Source organism: Eleginops maclovinus, chromosome 15 (genome assembly GCF_036324505.1).
Source record: "Eleginops maclovinus isolate JMC-PN-2008 ecotype Puerto Natales chromosome 15, JC_Emac_rtc_rv5, whole genome shotgun sequence".
Taxonomy (NCBI): domain Eukaryota; kingdom Metazoa; phylum Chordata; class Actinopteri; order Perciformes; family Eleginopidae; genus Eleginops; species Eleginops maclovinus.
In genome coordinates, this window is record NC_086363.1 from 829,434 (window position 1) to 847,936 (window position 18,503).

Genomic DNA, 18,503 nt, shown 5'->3' on the forward strand with positions numbered 1-18,503 from the left:
TGATACGTTTATAATAAAACATAAATAAAATGATATACATTATTTATAAATAGTTAAATGAACACACCAGTTTAGAGCGCAGACAGCGCCCCCTGCAGGCCACTCTCTGAAGCATCCTATTTATCCAGCGTGTGACGTCACGGGGCCGGTTTCCCAGGATTGCTGCGGGAGAAGGAGCTCTGCAGGGCGGGGAGAGAGCGGCCCAGCTGCCGGAGAGGAGACACCGAGCAGCACCACAGATACCCTGGGATAAAATCCACAACAACATTAATACCTTTAAACAAGTCCTGGGAGCTGACGCACAACCGAGGTAGGAAACACCGACAACCGTTTTGCATGAACTGGTGTGCGGGGGGGGGGACAATTCATCCGTGATGTTAGCTTTTCAACACTTAGCAGCTTTCTAGGGAGGAAAACCGTCCGCACACACCTGCTAACTCACACACACACCATGCATTTGGTGGTGGTGTAGTTAAGCTGCACCAATAGCCACTAATATGATCATTTATTTGTATAATTCCGACATTTAAAGCTGGATGTGAGGCTTCAAACACCATGAATCGTGCTGGGTTTTGTCGGAGCCGGACGTCATTCAAACATATGTCAATTTAAAGTTTTTGGAGGATTACAAGAGGCATGTATACAAGAATACATTGGCAATTTATATATTCTGAACAATTGGTTGACACTGTATATTTCGGCATATGAAAAATCCACTTTACCTTCTATTATTTTATTAGCTTTCAACTTTTCCACCTCACTCATCTGCGCTGCCATTGCTACCAAAGGGTGTATTCTGATGAAAGAACAGGCAGACAAACAATGCTTAAAAGTTACATATTTTCCAAAATACTCAAGATTTGTGGATTATTTATACCCCGTATGGAAGATAACCATCTCCTTAATCAGAAAAGGTGATACTATATTGATCACAGCTTATATAAACAGCTGATAAACTACCCAATTCTTAATTTAGACATTTTTTCAACAAGGTTTTTGCTCTGTGTCTGAACAGCAATAGCCACGCGCACATCGAGCATAACGAGCGTTTTAGCACGAGCCTCGGTACATTAGAGGGAGTTCGAAGGGAAGGGAGAAATCAGTGGTGCGGACATGACATGGGAGGCTGTGTTGTTGTACAGCCAGTATGTCAGATCTCACAATATAAGCATGGCTGCGGCCTGTACACACACACACACACACACACACACACACACACACACACACACACACACACACACTCACACACTCACACACAGACCCTGGGAAGCAGAATCAATGGCTTTGCATAAGAAGAGCAGCTGAGGGTGGTGGCTTTGGCCATTGTGATTTATTAAAGCGATGGTGGAACATTATGTGTCCTCCTCAGAGGTCTGCATGCTCCGTGTGTTTTCATCTCGTGGTTACATAAGAGCTCTCTGTGCTTATTGTGTTTGCTCTGAGCTTGTTTTTATGCTAAAGCTGCTTTCAAATCACTCCTATGGACATGTTAGTCTCCTAAAGCCGTGTGAAATCTCTCTCAATAACTGTAAAAAGCACATAATGGTGTGTTTACATTGTGTCACCACTCATTATTGATGCAGTTTGTGGCCTTTTAACACATTCGAACGTACATTTTCCACAGTTTTACTTCAGAGCCCTCTCCACAACTCCTGATGTCTGACGCAACTTTGACTTTTACTCCCTCTTCACCACAACCTTGTTTTATGGCCGTACTGACAGTAAAGTGACATTGTGTGACAGCACAATGGTACTTATTGTAGGCAGGGAGGTGTGGGGATCAAAGTCCTCTGCAGGAAACGATCCTGCATAGTTATTGGATTACTTGTACAGCCTTGAAGATATGAATTTGATGTAAAAATAAGAAGTCTGAACATGTTTGCTTTCTGGCTGCAGATATGTGACTCCTGAAAGGCGCTTTGCATCCTGGGTCGTGGCTCATATCCAAGTGTCAGGATAAGCCATTTAAAGGCATCCTCATCCATTTAAGAAAGGCTTGTACATGCTTTCCCATGTTTACATGACGGTAGACCTCCTCACATAGTACTACTGCAGAGGAAGCAGCTGAGAGGGAACATTTTGGGAAAACTCGTCAATGAATTCCCGGAATATCCTGGATGTTAGATTTAGGGAAATTTGATTCATCCTTTGTCAAAGTTGGGATAGTTTATCGGGGATTTTGGTTTCATGTTTCCGTTCGATTTGTACATCACAGAAACACACTGTTGTTGGTCTCAATATGCTCTTCAAACTTCTGTTTTTGAGGAGTTGTGTTACTGTAGTGGGGTCAGGTTACTTCATCACTTCTTAGGACAAAGCAAGCGTTACTCCTTTGAGGAAAACCGAAGTTTTGACCGGCATTCAAGCTGACGTCATTTCCAAGAGAAATGGACTGTTATTCCTGTAATCCAATAACCGTTGCTCTAAGATATTAAAGGTCAAACGTGAAAAAGGCCCTATTCTGCTTGATGGGGGTTTTCCCTCTCCTGAAGTGTATTGTATATGTTTTAGTGCATGTCAATGGTCTGCAAAGGCTAAAATCCCGTTTGGACTCCTTTGTTTACATCCGGACATCACCATGTAACACTCGTGCTCCTATTGGCTAGCGCTCCAACACATTGTAGGTTAAGGGGCGGGACATCTCTAGGCTGGTTGACCAATCACAACAGAGCCGGCCAGCTAACCAATCAGAGCAGAGGTTTTAATAAGATCAAAGACTTCACCGTCAGTTCCCGTTAGTTTTTTGGGGGCTCGTCCGGGATCTGAACCCGGGACCTATTCCACCCTCAAGCTAGAATCATTCCCTCTGACGGATGACCTTATTTCTCCCAAATGCAAAAGCAAACCGTGTCAATAGAAGCCAACCGGGATGTGTGGGCTCAGCTGTTGAGCAAAGCTAATGCTAACGAATGCTAACGCCCTGCAGCAAAAAGTGGCGTCTGCTCGCCGCTGCTGACGGAGCAATGAGAGTTCAGACGTATCCCGTTTCTGAGGGAGGTGTATTAGTGGAGGTGGGTCTTTGTAATGAGGGGAACGTGATCTGGATTAGAGAGTAGACGAGTGAGGAACGGTGTCCACTTACACTCTCTGACGGGCCCGAATCAAGCCTTAAATGTGTTGTGTTTTTGTTCCAGGATTACCAGTGAAAACGGGCTTGTAAACAAACGTCACGTTGCTGAAGTGTAGAGTAGAACTTAATCCAGCTTCTGTAACTTCAACTCCACTTCATGAGACACATGTTGCTCTTCATCTTTCAAATCCCATCATCTGAGCTCATTTCCTACCCCCTCAGACTTTGCATTTCTGTCGTTGTCTCCTCCTGGAAGAGAGGAGCTGGAACCGCAGTTGTTGTTGTTGTTTACTCCTTTGATCTAGTAGTTGATTGAAAGAGAACTGGGTTGTGATCTCTATAATATCTTAAGTCTGCTTTGTCAGTCTCTCACGGCTTCAGACTTGTTTTTTCTCGCCCGTTTCCCCCTCTCTCTCTGCCTGACGTCATGCACCATGCACATCACCCATCTCCTCATGAAGGTGGGGAAGGTTTGAAACCAGGGCGTCCAGTTCTCTGTTTATACCCGCAGGGTCAGGAGCTGTTGACCTCTGGAACTCTGGGCCTCTTTGTACACAGCGAGGCACGCTTTACTGATGAATTCTGGGTAATATATTGGGAAAAATAGTCATGGCATTTCAAGGTCCATATGAGCTGATTAAATACAGCGGTTTCTAGAAGGGTATAGTCTGAGGTGATGCTGTGGAGCTGATCTTGTTTAGAAGAGATATCAATTCTGGCAACAACAGGACCGCCCCTGTTACCCGGTTTAGACACAACCCTGGTTTTATAGTAGAAAATAATTCCATTTAGTCACCAAATGTGAGCAGACCTTTGCAATAAATATTGTAATTACTCTAAAATATGGAATGAAAAGCATCTTTTGTCTCTGAAAAAACAAACATTTTTTGCAGTTATCTGAATTATTTTCCATTTGATTGTTTTCAGTTTTTGTTGCATTTCATTTGTTTTTTAAACTCTATTTTGTCTTCATTTTTTTCGTGTAATTTGTTGTTTACATTGTTGTTGTTTGTTTCTGTAAAGTCCACTGAGGGAGGCATGGTTTGTGATATTGGGCTTTATGAATAAACTGATGTGATCCCTAACGCCCTGCAGAGGACGAGGGTTCATCGGACTAAAGAACAACCTCTGCAGCGGCTCACGACGGTTTACAGGCGTTAGACTTCGGTTCGGGAGGATGACTCGTCAATCTTTAAGCTGAATTACTGCGTTTGTAAAACATCAGCACTTCAGGAAATTCCTCCGCTCTGCTGAAATCATCAAAATTAAAAAGGCCTCAGAGACGAGACACGCCTTATACCCGAGACTGAGAAGGAAAGCTGGATACTAGCTCAGATCAGTGTGTGTGTGTGTGTGTGTGTGTGTGTGTGTGTGTGTGTGTGCATATCTCGGACTGGATTTAAATAACCTCAGATAATAATTAAGGCGTCGATGCTTCTACATTCCTGTGTCAGTACCTTTTGTGCTTGGCTGGATTTAATCGTTCACCTGAAGTGTGTTGGGTGTGTCGGATGAATTGCATTGCACAGAGTCACCTGCTAATCTTGTGATCTTGAACACACCCTGTGGTGGCGAGGCTTTGCAGCGGGCGTGGCTCAAAGCATGCTGGGTAACAATGGGATGACACGAGGAACAACAGACGGAGAGGAGGGGTGCTGATCACAGGCCTGAGATCTGCTCATTAAGGTGGAAATGAGACAGAAATCAGGTTCAGAGTGGAGTTGTGTTCCTCAATTCAGCTGGTTATTTAAAATATAGAGGTGCAGTCACACGTCTCTTCCCTGTACTGTTATGTTGGTGTTAGTGCATGTAAATGGTGTGCAAAGGCTAGAATTAGCACTCCAACACATTGTACGTGATAGGCTAAAGGGGCGGGACATCACTACGCTGGTTGACCAATCACAGGGTAGACTGGGCTCTGGTTTCAGACGGAGGGTGAAAAGAGGTTTTAGCTGGAGGCCTTTTTCCGTTTTTCAAATGTCACAGTTTACACCAATCATTTGGATCTCTGTCTCCGTCTCCTCGCCCACTGTTCCTCAAATGTCAGGATGCAGTTTAGTGAGGGAGTAGAGAGGGAAGAGGCTCGTTCACACACACACACACACACACACACACACACACACACACACACACACACACACACACACACACACACACACACACACACACACACACACACACACAGAGTCATTGCCCCGGCGTGTTTAGAGAGAACCGGCTGCACAGAGTAGCTACATCAGCTCCAGCGTGGGGAGGAAGGAGACGTCACTGTGCGTAAATTAGAGAAATGGTAGGATAAAGGAAGCGGTGTGAGACTGAGGCTGAGGGTTCCCGTCCTCCAGAGGTGCAGATAATATAACATAAGTACATAAATCAGATCTGTAATGAGGTATCCTGACTCTGAGAGACTCAAGGATGTGTGATACGGGCTCAGGGCTTCCTCTTTTATGTATAAATAATTACTGATTTTATTTAAACACGGTAGCATCTTGTGATAAAATAAAGGACCTTTTAAAATAATTGTAAGTTGTGTATAAATAAATATATTGAATAAATACTAATAATTAAAATTGTATTTAATTAACAAATAAATTCACATTTACAATTTATATTTAAAAGCTTGAAAAAAATAATAAAACAAAATGTAAAATGGAATAAAATACCCGACAATAATCAGATAACATTCTTATTTATTATCCGTAGATTATTTACTTTATTTATCATTTTAAAATACTAGTAAATGTGACAGAACATATCCTAATTTGCCTGACTCTCCCCAAGATGTTCACTACCTAAAAGACAAAGCAAAACATCAAATCTGTGTATTTGAGAAACTGCGGAAATCTTTCAAATTTGTTGCTGAAAAAGGACTTCATTTGCCCCTTTCTGCTCTTAAGTAACCCACAGGTTATATTCCCAGTTCTTCCAGTGGAGTTTATTGTTTCCAGAAACAAGGTTTGGTGTCCAGTTTCTGTCTCTGTGTCTGTGGACAGAAGCTGTGGTTTGTTGTGAGTCTGCCCTCAGGCTGTGTCCCTGAACACATCACAGGCGCTCTGTTCTCCACGTGACCCTGAACATGACACTGAGCTCCAACAATCAGCTGTTTGTCCATCAGCAGAGCGAGTGGGTCGACACACACACACACACACACACACTCTGCTGAAATGTGTGGTGCTCTCAGCCACACACAGTGACAGCTGTTTGCAGACTCTGATCTGAACACAGTTTGGTTTCATGACGCCGCTCCATGCTCTCATCGCCACTTCCTCTGCTTTTTAAGGATTTCTCTTAAAGGGACAGTACGCAGCGACACACCGCTTAAACGCCGCTGAGATGATGCTCGTTGGGAGACTTTGTGCCTCTGTCCTTTGGATAATCAGCCGCTTAACAACGTGATGCTTCAGATGTTAAGAGTGAATATTGTCAATGCAAAATAGAATGTTCAGAAAGCTCTTTATTTTTCTCAGACTGCCTGTGCTGCTGCACCACTTTTCACCCTCTGTCTGAAACCAGAGCCCAGTCTAAAATCAGAGAAAAAAATCTAATTCTAGGAAAAAGTGAAATTCTGAAAAAAAGCTGAAATTCTGAAAAAATTTCAGAATAATTGTCAAAAAGTCCATTTATATTTAAAAAACAGTTGAAATCTTCTTCAGGTTGACATGTCTCCATACTGTAGTGTTCAAAAAGCTCATTATGTTACTGCCTGTGCTGCCGCTCCTCTTTTCACCCTCTGTCTGAAACCAGTCTGCTCTGATTGTACAGCTGATTGGTCAACCGCTTAGAGATGTCCCGCCCCTTTGCCTATTCCGTACAATGTGTTGGAGCGCCAGCCAATAGGAGTGTGAGTGTAGAAAATTCCCAAAAGCAAAGAGGGCCTCTTTAAATGATCCTGCAAAGAGCAGCTCTATTGTGAATGTGTGTGATTCTGCAGCTGTGTACTGCTTCAGGTTTTGGGGGAGAACGTGGGTCATCTTTATCTGATAGCTTCTAATAAACACAGCTATCTTTATAAAGGCAAGAAGAAATGGACTTTGAGACGTAGGTTTCTGCTGTTGCAGCAAAAACAGCCTTCAGTGTCTCGACCTGTTCCATTATTCATAACAAGCAGCTGATCTCCGTCCATTAATACTGATTACTCTCATAATGAGTAACTCCTCAGCTCTCTGTAGAACGTGCATGGAGCTCGCACCTCCTTCCTCTCTTGTTTTTTACTCTCTTGTTCAGTCCTTTACTGTGTCAGAGTGAGATAAAAATACCCTCAAAGTCCTCGTTTCCACAGCCTGCATCCCAAAATATCCTCCTCAGTCTGCAGACATCAAACAGTGTTCCTGAGCCGCGGACATTTACTTCATCTGATTTACCCATCATGCATCACTGCGTCGCTTCTTTTGTGCTCAGACTGTCAAAATCAAGTCTCTGCTAGAGATATCAGTGATTGGGTCTCACATTACAGCACTGAAGGATATTCGCTTTGGACGACCTATAACTTTATTTCCTGCTCATATTTAGTATTTAACCTCATGAGCTGGAGAGGAGAGCAGGCCTGTATTCCCTTTGTACAATCATACTGTTGATTTATGGATCTGAGAGCAGTTTGGGCTGCAGGTGAGGCAGTGTTTCACCTGACGTGTGGCTCTTAAAAGCTTTTATATCCCGAAGTGGAGTGCACTCTACTCTCTTTGTTCTCTGTGGATGTTTTACAGCTTCACCAATGAGTTACCTGCAACCTGTGACCCACGTTTACCCACCGGAAACGTACCTGAATCTGCTGCAGCTGCACAATGATTTTTAGGGCAGAAAATAGACACAGGAGAATCTGCTGGTCCCACTCAATACCAGTGTAATTGGTTTGTTGGCAGCCGTAGAAGCACAGCCAGTCGATTCTGTTTTTGATTTTCAATACTTCATCAGATTCATCAGAAGTACTTTTATAACGGCTAATTAACTCTGAGTTTAAATACCCGACAGATTTTAAGATCCAATCGACTTTGTGTTAAAGACACAGAAGACATTTTTCCCAAATAAGAAATACTCTGCATGCACACATTTTCTGTAGTTTTACAGGAATCATTCTAATAACCTTTTTTATGATGTGTTTTTTCTTCTTATCAGAAAATATTGTGTTTTTTCAAAATATTTTCAATAATTTTTCTAAAAATTGAAAATCATGTTTCCAATCCTTGAAGGATGAATAAATACCGTGACGCCTGTCCCTAATGTGAATGCATTTGAATAAATAAGTATGTGAAAATATATAGAGTTGTCTTTTTCTAACCATAATAATCTGTGCTGTATAAAAAGGGTTGTTACTTTAAGAGTTAAATCCACTTGGGACAAAGATAACGTCTTCAATCAGAGTTAGAACCGTCCATCCTGCAGAAAAACGTCTGCTTATATTGATTTTATTTAACCTTTTATTTAACCTTTTATTTAACCAGGTAAAAAACCCATTGAGATCGTGATCTCATTTTCAAGGGTGACCTGGCCAAGAAGGCAGCAGCACAGGTCATCAACATACAAGATACAAATACATCAGAATAAAAAGGGAACAAAACAACAACAAAGTGCACGAGCAAAGGAACCGATCATAGGAAATAATTAGGAGCAGAGGCACCGTCCAGACATTTTTAGTTCGGCCTGAAAATTGTTCCAAGTTGATGGGGCAGCGAAACTGAACGCTTTTTCCCCAATTCCGTCCGAGCTCGTGGGATATATCGTTCCGTCTTTATCTTTCCTGGTTCATATCGTTCAGTTAAACTGCAATGCTTATCATATTAACGTGCTGGAGGAATCTGTGGTCTGACCGGAGTCCCGTTGTGTTTCTGCAGAGTGGAGCGATGGAGGATGGGAAGCCGGTGTGGGCGCCGCACCCTGCCGACGGGTTCCAGCTGGGAACCATCGTGGACATCGGAGCCGACAGCCTCACCATCGAACCTCTCAAACAGAAGGGGAAGGTGAGTGTTGCACAGCAGCGAGGTCCTATCTCTGTGTTGGACCCTGAAGGCAGCATCTCCCTGGTCCAATGGAGTTTCTCCATTTTTATTATTGCACAAAATAATCTCAATGTTTATGACTCCTACACGTTTAGTTCAGCAGATAATCTCCAGATATTAACACCTCTTTGACTTCACGTCACCACCGCTAAGCTAAAGGAGGCTAATGTTGGGCTATAAAGGAACTACAGCACGGTCACATGACTTCACGTCACCACCGCTAAGCTAAAGGAGGCTAATGTTGGGCTATAAAGGAACTACAGCACGGTCACATGACCTCACGTCTCCACCGCTAAACTAAAGGAGGCTAATGTTGGGCTATAAAGGAACTACAGCACGGTCACATGACTTCACCTCACCACCGCTAAACTAAAGGAGGCTAATGTTGGGCTATAAAGGAACTACAGCACGGTCACATGACTTCACCTCACCACCGCTAAGCTAAAGGAGGCTAATGTTAAGTAAAAATATGAAATGATGCAGGTATTCAGGAGTGCATTAAAGCTGCTGGAAAGCCTCCAAATCGTCCCCTTTTTCCTGGATCTCTCTGAGCTTCAGTTCCTTCCCGTATACTCACCCCCCCCACCACCCCGTGTCCCCCCTCCGTGTTAATAATTGAACTGTTCCCCTGACCTCACAGTGACGAGGCTGCAGTTTTAGAAGTAATAAAGCCTCGTCCTCTCAATGATTCACCTGCAGACGCTGCTCTCTCAGACCTGGAGCACTAAATGAATCTGCCGTCAAGTGGCTCTTCACTGCAAGACCAACAGGGTTTCCACCATGTCTCCCCCCCTGCCCCCCACTGCCCCTTTTTAATTCACTTCCCTGCAGCCCGAGGTGCCATATCGCCCTCAGGAAAGCTTTTAGTGTCAGCGTCGCCGAGGATACCCATAATGCTCGCTGTCCATCTGGGTAATCTTCTCCCAGAAGGCCTCAGTGACTGAGTGCTCTCCTCAGAGAGAGCGTCCTTGCTAATTCTGTGTACCGTCGGTTATAAAACACACCGCTGCTGTCAGTGTGTGGGAACATGGATCAGTGTGTTCAGACAGTGTGTGGAGCGTTCAGAGGGGAACAGAGTTTACCTGCTGGTGGGAAAAGTCATTTTTTAATGCATTGCTTTGGCATTTATCCTTCCGACTTGAGTTTATTAAACCCAAAGTTAGATTTGGTTTTGTTACAGCAGCATGTTAACAATGCATTAACATACATTTTGAACTTAATTTCAATATTAATACAGATCAGTTATACAGTTGGTTAAAGGTGGAGGACAGAGAGCATCGTTTAGAAAGATAATCCCCCTCCTGTGAGATATTTTACTACCTAGTTTTTGGTGAAATACCTCAAATATTAGTGTCTTTAAAACTGTTTTCTAAAAAGTAAGACACATTATGGGGTTAATGTTTGCTGTGTGCTCTTCTTCAGAGAGAAACATCAGGTCTGAGACACGTTTGCAGAAATAAAACCAGTATTTCCTCTGTAAACGTGCGCTCTGCAGAGGATTTGACCTCAGATGAGTTTCCGGCTGCAGCATCAGAACAATGTCTGTGTGTGTGTGTGTGTGTGTGTGTGTGTGTGTGTGTGTGTGTGTGTGTGTGTGTGTGTGTGTGTGTGTGTGTGTGTGTGTGTGTGTGTGTGTGTGTGTGTGTGTGTGTGTTTGTGTGTGTGTGTCCTCTGCAGCCAGTGTGTGCCAGTGTGTGACGAAGCCTTCACACACACCACAATGCACTGCTCTTTGTCCTGTGTGTGTGTGTGTGTTGGTGTTCGGATGGAAGCTCAGCTGTTATTACCGTCAACATTTCAAAGCTAGGGTTGCTAATCTTGAGGAGCTAGCAAGAGTATACGGTAGATGGCTTTAGTGTGACAGTTCGTAGAAGCTCTACCTCCAATATTTGCTGGATTTATCAAATGAGCCTGAGGGCATTCAGGAGCAGGTGATCAGCTGACCTGACGAGTGTCTGGGAGTCGCTCTTGGTGAAAGCGTGTGATGTTCTGTGTTTATATGTTAGTGAGTCCTGGCTGACTCCCTGCAGCCCGTCGTCACCGCAGAGATTAACTGTTCGTCGTTAAGCTGAATAATTCCTCCTAAAAGAAACTCATTCTTGCAGAGTTTAATCCGGCTACTCGTGAAGTTACTGCGTTTTAAAAACACAAGTAAACCTGTACTGCAAGCTCTGGAAAAATGAGTGAGAACATCTGTGAAACAAACGTGACGTGTTGTTGAGGTTCAAGCTTTTTATCATAAAAATAAGACTATTAGTAATAATGAGAGTACATAATAATATAAAACATAACAGTTATAATAATGAATAATGATCATTCCAAATAATACAGAAGTATCATTTATAGATTTCAGTTGTTCCTGGATCCTATAGAAAACCATGCTTAAAAGTTGTTGAATGCCATTGAAATGAGGGTTATACCTAAAGAAAGTCATATTTCCTGCAGAACTGAATATATTAATTAACAACATATGAATATAAATGGAACTACCCTCTAACCCAGATTAACCGACTTCATTTTCCCATCTTAATCGTATCATTCCTCAGAAGAATAGCATCTTTGTGGCTCAATTTACAAATATTTTAAACCAGGTTAAACTTAAGCTCCCAGTTTCTGTTTCTCTCCTCTTTAGTGGTTATGCCCCTCCTCTTCCTCTTCCTCCTCTTCTTCCTTTTCTTCCTCTTCCTCCAGTCTGCACTGGTAATAATGACTCCCCTGTGCGTCCCCTCGGCTCTGCAGCGTCTCTTTAATAAAGCAGATTCTTATCCTGCAGAACTACAACTCCCAGAATCCTCTCTGCTAGACTCTGAGGTCACATGTGTGGACAGAACCCCTCCCGTTTGAGTTCAGGTGTTATTCAGGGATATGAACCGCTGTGATATTAATCTCACACAGCTTTCTGACTTTCTGATTCTTTATCTTTTAATGTATTTGTTTTATTTCCTTTTTCCGCAGACGTTTGTGGCCGCCTTAAACCAGGTGTATCCTGCGGAGGACGACGTCAACAAACATGTGGAGGACAACTGTACGTTTAAATTTCCACAAATAAATATATTCCAGCACTATATTTTCTTCTCTATCTAATCTTACGTCCTTGTTGAAATGAACAAAAGTTTGACTTCTAATTTGAGTGAACATTTCTGCTGATTTTCAAGAACATAATTTATAGAAATGCCCTTTTTCTTTGAGGGTTCGTCATGTTTTTTGCTTTAATCAGTGTTGTTAAATATATTTATACAGTGCTTTTGATCACAGTGAAAGACACAGATAACATATAAACTATTTCAGTTAAATAAAGTATTTCAGAGTGTGTTATCCTCTTCTTCCCGCCCCTCAGGTTCTCTGATGTACTTGAATGAAGCGACGCTGCTGAATAACGTCAGAGTCAGATACAGCAAAGAGAAGATCTACGTGAGCCAACAGCCATTCCACATTTACACAATCCTTAAAAAAACATATAAGAGCGACGTCAACATCCAAAAATATCCAGTTTTTTTCCACAAATGACCTCACTTTCCAAACATGTCGTCACTTAAAATGTGTCCTGACTCGCAAGCTTCACATGAAACAAGACCCCCCCTCACAATGTGTTACTGTCAGACATCTGTTTTCTGGGGATCATTTATATTCCCATTTTCATGCTCTGAAACTCAAACTAGTCCTCACAAAGACAGGAGTACAGAAACACACACTCACACACACACGCACTCCTGTGACATGATGTTATGCACGAGTGAACACTGACCTCTAGTGGCTGAAGAGGGAACTGTGCCTGTCACATTGAAATCTAAAAGAGGGCTCCCTTCACTCTTTCATATTTTAAAAGTCATATTTATTGATTATTTAATACAGGGAAGTAATGAAAGAGTCATGAAGAGGAAGTCGGATTTATTTCTCTTATTGTTTTTGGAAAAATTAGGAATTTTAAGCCATTATTCGTGCTTGAGGATTGTGGGAATTGTAGGAAAACACTTAAGGTTGTACACAAAGGTGAAGCACAATACTTAACCTTCCTCCTCCTCTCCTCCTCCTCATCTCCTCATCTCCTCCTCGTCCTCCTCCTCTCCTCCTGCAGACGTTTGTAGCCAACATCCTGATCGCAGTGAACCCTTACTATGACATCCCAAAGCTTTACTCACCGGAGATCATCCAGAAGTACAGGGGGCGGTCTCTGGGAACACTGCCCCCTCACGTGTACGCTATCGGTGAGAGACACACACACGCACACACACACACACACAGATCAATCACACACATTCTAACACACACAGATTCATTGATGTGTGTGTGTTTCAGCTGATAAGGCGTACCGAGACATGAGGGTCCTGAAGATGAGTCAGTCCATCATCGTCTCCGGGGAGTCCGGAGCCGGGAAGACCGAGAACACCAAGTTCGTGCTCAGGTAAACATGACGGTGCGGTTTGTAAAAAGGTTAAACATGACGGTGCGGTTTGTAAAAAGGGTAAACATGACGGTGCGGTTTGTAAAAAGGGTAAACATGACGGTGCGGTTTGTAAAAAGGGTAAACATGACGGTGCGGTTTGTAAAAAGGGTAAACATGACGGTGCGGTTTGTAAAAAGGGTAAACATGACGGTGCGGTTTCAAAATACCAATTTGTGTGTCAGGGTAAACATGAAGGTGCGGTTTGTAAAAAGGGTAAACATGACGGTGCGGTTTCAAAATACCAATTTGTGTGTCAGGGTAAACATGAAGTTTTTTTTAAGGTAAAATCAAAGCAAATATTGAACAAGGAAAAGGGATAAATGACAGAAAACAAATAGCATTACAACAGTGAGTTTTATTGTAATATAATCACTATACTTACCTTTTTAGTTTTTATACTTCATTGTATTTTCACATCCCACTGATTGTTTGTGTGAAGCTGCAGAAACTGAATTACCACTTCATGTTCCTCCTCAGATATTTAACGAGCTCGTACGGGACGGGTCAGGACATCGACGAGAGGATAGTGGAAGGTACGATCACTTCTTCTTCTTCTCCTCTTATCATTATATCCTCAGTGTGTGTGTGTGTGTGTGTGTGACTTTTCTCTGCTTCCCTGCAGCCAACCCGCTGCTCGAGGCTTTCGGGAACGCCAAGACGGTCCGGAACAACAACAGCAGCCGCTTCGGAAAGTTTGTGGAAATCCACTTCAATGAGAAGGTACTTTATGCTCTATTCTATTATTATATCAGGTACGAGTTTCTATTCGTCTCCTTAAACCCGTCCAGATGAGCAGCTACGAGTTACAGATGCTGCCTGATAGCTCCGCTTATTGATCCTTACAATGATTATGTCCTCCTTTATGGATCATGATCAATAAACCCAGTTTTCCCTCTGAGATCTCAGGGGATGACTCAGCAGAAACACACGAACCTCAGTTTCTGCAGCTCCATCATTTTCACTCATAAACCCAAATATTTAAAGTGTATTTTCTATGAAGGAGAACATTGATGTTTAGCTTTTATCATCACAGATGTTTTCCTGGTTAAAAGTTTATTAACGGCAGTTTCTGCAATTTCAAACGACATATTACTGATATTTATTCAAAGTAAATACAGTCGGTATTCATCCCCTGTTGGTGTGTGTGTATTAAGTGTGTGTCCTGTCCCTCAGAACACGGTGGTGGGGGGATTCGTGTCCCACTACCTGCTGGAGAAGTCGAGGATCTGCAGGCAGAGTCAGGAGGAGAGGAACTACCACATCTTCTACAGACTCTGCGCCGGAGCGTCGGAGGACATCCGGCAGAAGTTCCACCTGAGCTCCCCTGACACCTACAGGGTACACACACACACACACACACACACACACACACACACACACACACACACACACAAACACATAGGGAGGGAATCTGAGAGGGAGTGTTATTATCCAGAGATATTAAATCTGAGGGATGTTTCATCCTCACTCAGACATACTGTTCCTGTAGTTCCTCCCTGATGGAGAACAGATGCTGGAGAACATCTGGACTCTGCAGGAGACAGCTGTGTCTGCAAGAGATGAAGACGCTTGTCTCACTTCGTTATCTTTGAAGAGTCTCTTTAACTCGTCTCCTGCCGACGGAGTACCAGGACCTGTTTTAAAGCCAGGCAGGAGAAGACGATTATAAGAGAGAGGGAACAGGACGGAGGAGTTGGAGAATACATATTTAATAAAACAAAATGTAAAAAGATAACGAATAATCAAATAAAAAAATATAAACACAAAAAGTTAAAGTAAAAAAATACAAACAAATTCAAGTATAAATTTCAGTTGATTTAAATATAAAATAAATTAACTCAACGTATTTTGTTGTTAAAGAAAAACCATAGGGGGTTACAGGATGACGGGTAGAAGAACATTTACCAGAGACACTGATCCAGCAGAGGGCAGCGCTGAGCCACACTGCAGCAGAAACACAGAGGGGGGGGGGGGGGAGTACTCAGAGCCTGTACTTCAGTAAGAGTAGAAGAAAGGAGTTGTTGGGTTCAGAATCGTCTCCTACACCCTCCCCCGTTCCTCCCTGTGTCTGACCTCCATCAGCTCCATGTGACTCTCTGTCTGACCCTCTTTTATTTGTGTTGCAGTATCTGAACCGAGGATGCACTCGATACTTCGCCTCCAAAGACTCAGACAAGCAGATCCTGCAGAACCGCAAGAGCTCCGAGGTACGATCAGTTTTATGTTCTGCACTTTATTCCATTAAAACACAAATACAGGCTGAGACGAATACAGTGGACTGTGGAGGTTTGGGAAGTAACAAGAACCATCGCTCTGCAAGCTCCATCAGCCTCCTTTAAGCTGACTCAGCAGATTTGATTCAGATTCACGGCCTCCGGGTTTTTCTGTGTTTGCAGGAGCGCTTGATTTACTGACCGACCCCTCCTCTACTATCCGTGTTAACCCCTCCTCATCTTCACACCAAAAAGAAATGCAATAAAAACATAATTAAAAAATAAAAAGCAGAAAGTTTTAATGTTAAGAAGGGAAAATGTAGAACCAAGAAAATGAATTAAATGGATCGAAAATATTAATATAAATGCAAGAATTCAATGAAAACATGGCAATCAATAAACATCAAATGAAGAAGTTGAATTGAAAATATGCAATTAAATAACAACAGAAAAAAATGATTAAATGTTTAGAAATATTAATTAAGAACTAAAACTAAAATATGCAATGAAAGAAAATTAAGATATAAAAATAATAATAAACAGTATTTTATAAACAAGTTGTAGAAGAAATGTGCAATGAATTAAAGAAAAAGATAAACCTTTGTATATAATGTAAACATAAGAAGAAAGAAAATTAACAAATAAAAATACACGTAAAGAAAGTCTAAATGATAAATAAAAACTGCTGCTCCGTTTACCAGCACGGAACATAGCCCTATAAAAGGACCAAAGTAAGTGAACGCTCCCAAAAAGTCTTTAAAAAGTCACATTTTAAACTTTGGAAGTAACTTCTTTATTTGCTCCAGGTTTGTTTTGGTACCACCTCGAATGATTTGCAATAACCTCGTTGCAAATCAGATTAAAAGCTGTTTCCTGAGGTGGAGCATAAAACAATGAAGCCTCTGCAGATCCAACGCTACAGTCCCATTAAAGGAGATTATCCCGTCACCTACACACCGCCTGAGACATCCCATTGTGGTGTTTCTGTAATCTGTTAATCATCAGAATAAATTCCTATTTCCATTTTAATTAGCCGCCTCTGCACGGCGCTCCTAATGCTGCGGTAATAAGGAACGCTGGCCGTGTGAAACGAGCTCCTTCCTCCGCCTCCAGCCTCTGATTCATTATGAGCAGATATTCCATTACTGCGGGGTTATTAATTACTATATCCATTAAGAGGAATGTGGACAAGTGGACAAATGGATGCATCCCATCAAATTGAGGCTTAGTGAACTCTGGTTTCGCTCCGATGTTTCCATGCATGTCAATGGTCGTTATATATTCCAGGAGAAGGATTGGTGCATGCTCGAACTGCAGGACTTATTCTGTACATTTTCTGCAGGAACCTCTGTTATTATTTTCCTATTAAAAAGATAGATTAATATACAAGCAATAGACGATAAAGAGCGTCAACAAAGGCTTACGTGCTGCTTGGAGGCTTGGTGTAAGAACATGACGGATCAAAACGAGAGAGATCATGTTCGTAGTTCAACAACTGAAGGTTATTTTGAAGGAACGTATCATATGCAACACGGCGTTTGACCTACAGGTGAACAATATAACGCAGGGTATTTCTGTCTCACCCCCTCAAAAGGATTTTCAATAACCTGCTTTAGGCTCTATTATGTCCACTTTAATATCAGTGTGTTGTGTCTCTACTGGGACATGTCTCCAAGCTTTAAAAAAAAGGGAAATTCTGAGAAAAATCAAATTCTAGGAGAAAGTTAAATTCTGAACAAATACATTTTTTTTAAAGAGTGAACATTCATCTGAAGACCAGAAGAAAGTGAGAAATTAAAATGACGTTTTGAAAAACAAGTTGAAATCTTCTTCAGGGTGACATGTCTCCATGCTCTCATTCTGCCTGTGCTGCAGCACCCCTTTACACCCTCTGTCTGAAACCAGAGCCCAGTCTGCTCTGATTGGTCAGCTGCTCTGATTGGTCAGCTGCTCTGATCGGTCAGCTGCTCTGATCGGTTAGCTGCTCTGATCGGTTAGCTGCTCTGATCGGTTAGCTTGCCGGCTCTGTTTTGATTGGGCTAAGAGATGTCCCGCCCCTTATCAGGTTCAATGTGTTGGAGCCAATAGGATTGCAATTCGTTAGGGCAGTACCAGGGTCTTGAAGCAGATTCTGGCAGCCAGTGAATGGAGGAGAGGTGCATTGTGGGAGAACTGGGGGAGGTTGAAGACCGGGCTTCATGTGTAGTCATTTCCCAGATTTAGCTCTCCGCCGTTCCCCGGGCTCTGGCTCTGAAACGCCGGATCAGAAATCTAAAAATATGTTTTTAATTGAAGCGCTAACGATAAAGTTTAAGGAGAGATTGCCCCCTGATGGACGAGGAGATTGAGAAGGGATTCTGGGATGGTTTACTGTCGTCGCCACAGGACGGTTATTTCTGAGAGCCGGGATAAAAGATATCTTCTCCTACTTTATTTTTAGAGAAATAGCAAGGAAGGGTGGAAGGAAGGATACCAGTTTGACAGAATAAAGAAAGGGAGGATAGGAAGAAAGGGAGGATAGGAAGGAAGGATAGGAAGGGAGGAAGGAAGGGTACCAGTTAAACAGAATAAAGAAAGGGAGGATAGGAAGAAAGGGAGGATAGGAAGGAAGGATAGGAAGGGAGGAAGGAAGGATACCAGTTTGACAGAATAAAGAAAGGGAGGATAGGAAGAAAGGGAGGAAGGGAGGGAGGAAGGGAGGATAGGAAGAAAGGGAGGATAGGAAGGAAGGAAGGAAGGAAGGGAGGATAGGAAGGAAGGAAGGGAGGATAGGAAGAAAGGGA

The 18,503-nt window shown here is 42.5% G+C and overlaps 1 protein-coding gene across 6 annotated transcripts in view; it reads left to right on the plus strand.

Annotated features, from left to right (window-relative positions):
* Positions 1-136: 136 nt before the first annotated feature.
* The window catches only part of LOC134876882 (unconventional myosin-VI-like), a 69,714-nt gene continuing 51,347 nt past the window's right edge, over positions 137-18,503 (plus strand). For all 6 annotated transcript variants that reach the window (XM_063902097.1, XM_063902098.1, XM_063902099.1 and 3 more), the window contains exons 1-10: positions 137-310; positions 8,899-9,024; positions 12,019-12,088; positions 12,401-12,474; positions 13,139-13,268; positions 13,360-13,465; positions 13,985-14,040; positions 14,130-14,227; positions 14,681-14,845; positions 15,634-15,714. In XM_063902097.1, coding sequence (XP_063758167.1) covers positions 8,908-9,024; positions 12,019-12,088; positions 12,401-12,474; positions 13,139-13,268; positions 13,360-13,465; positions 13,985-14,040; positions 14,130-14,227; positions 14,681-14,845; positions 15,634-15,714 — 897 coding nt within the window. In that variant the 5' untranslated portion in view covers positions 137-310; positions 8,899-8,907. The remainder of the gene's footprint in view (positions 311-8,898; positions 9,025-12,018; positions 12,089-12,400; positions 12,475-13,138; positions 13,269-13,359; positions 13,466-13,984; positions 14,041-14,129; positions 14,228-14,680; positions 14,846-15,633; positions 15,715-18,503) is intronic.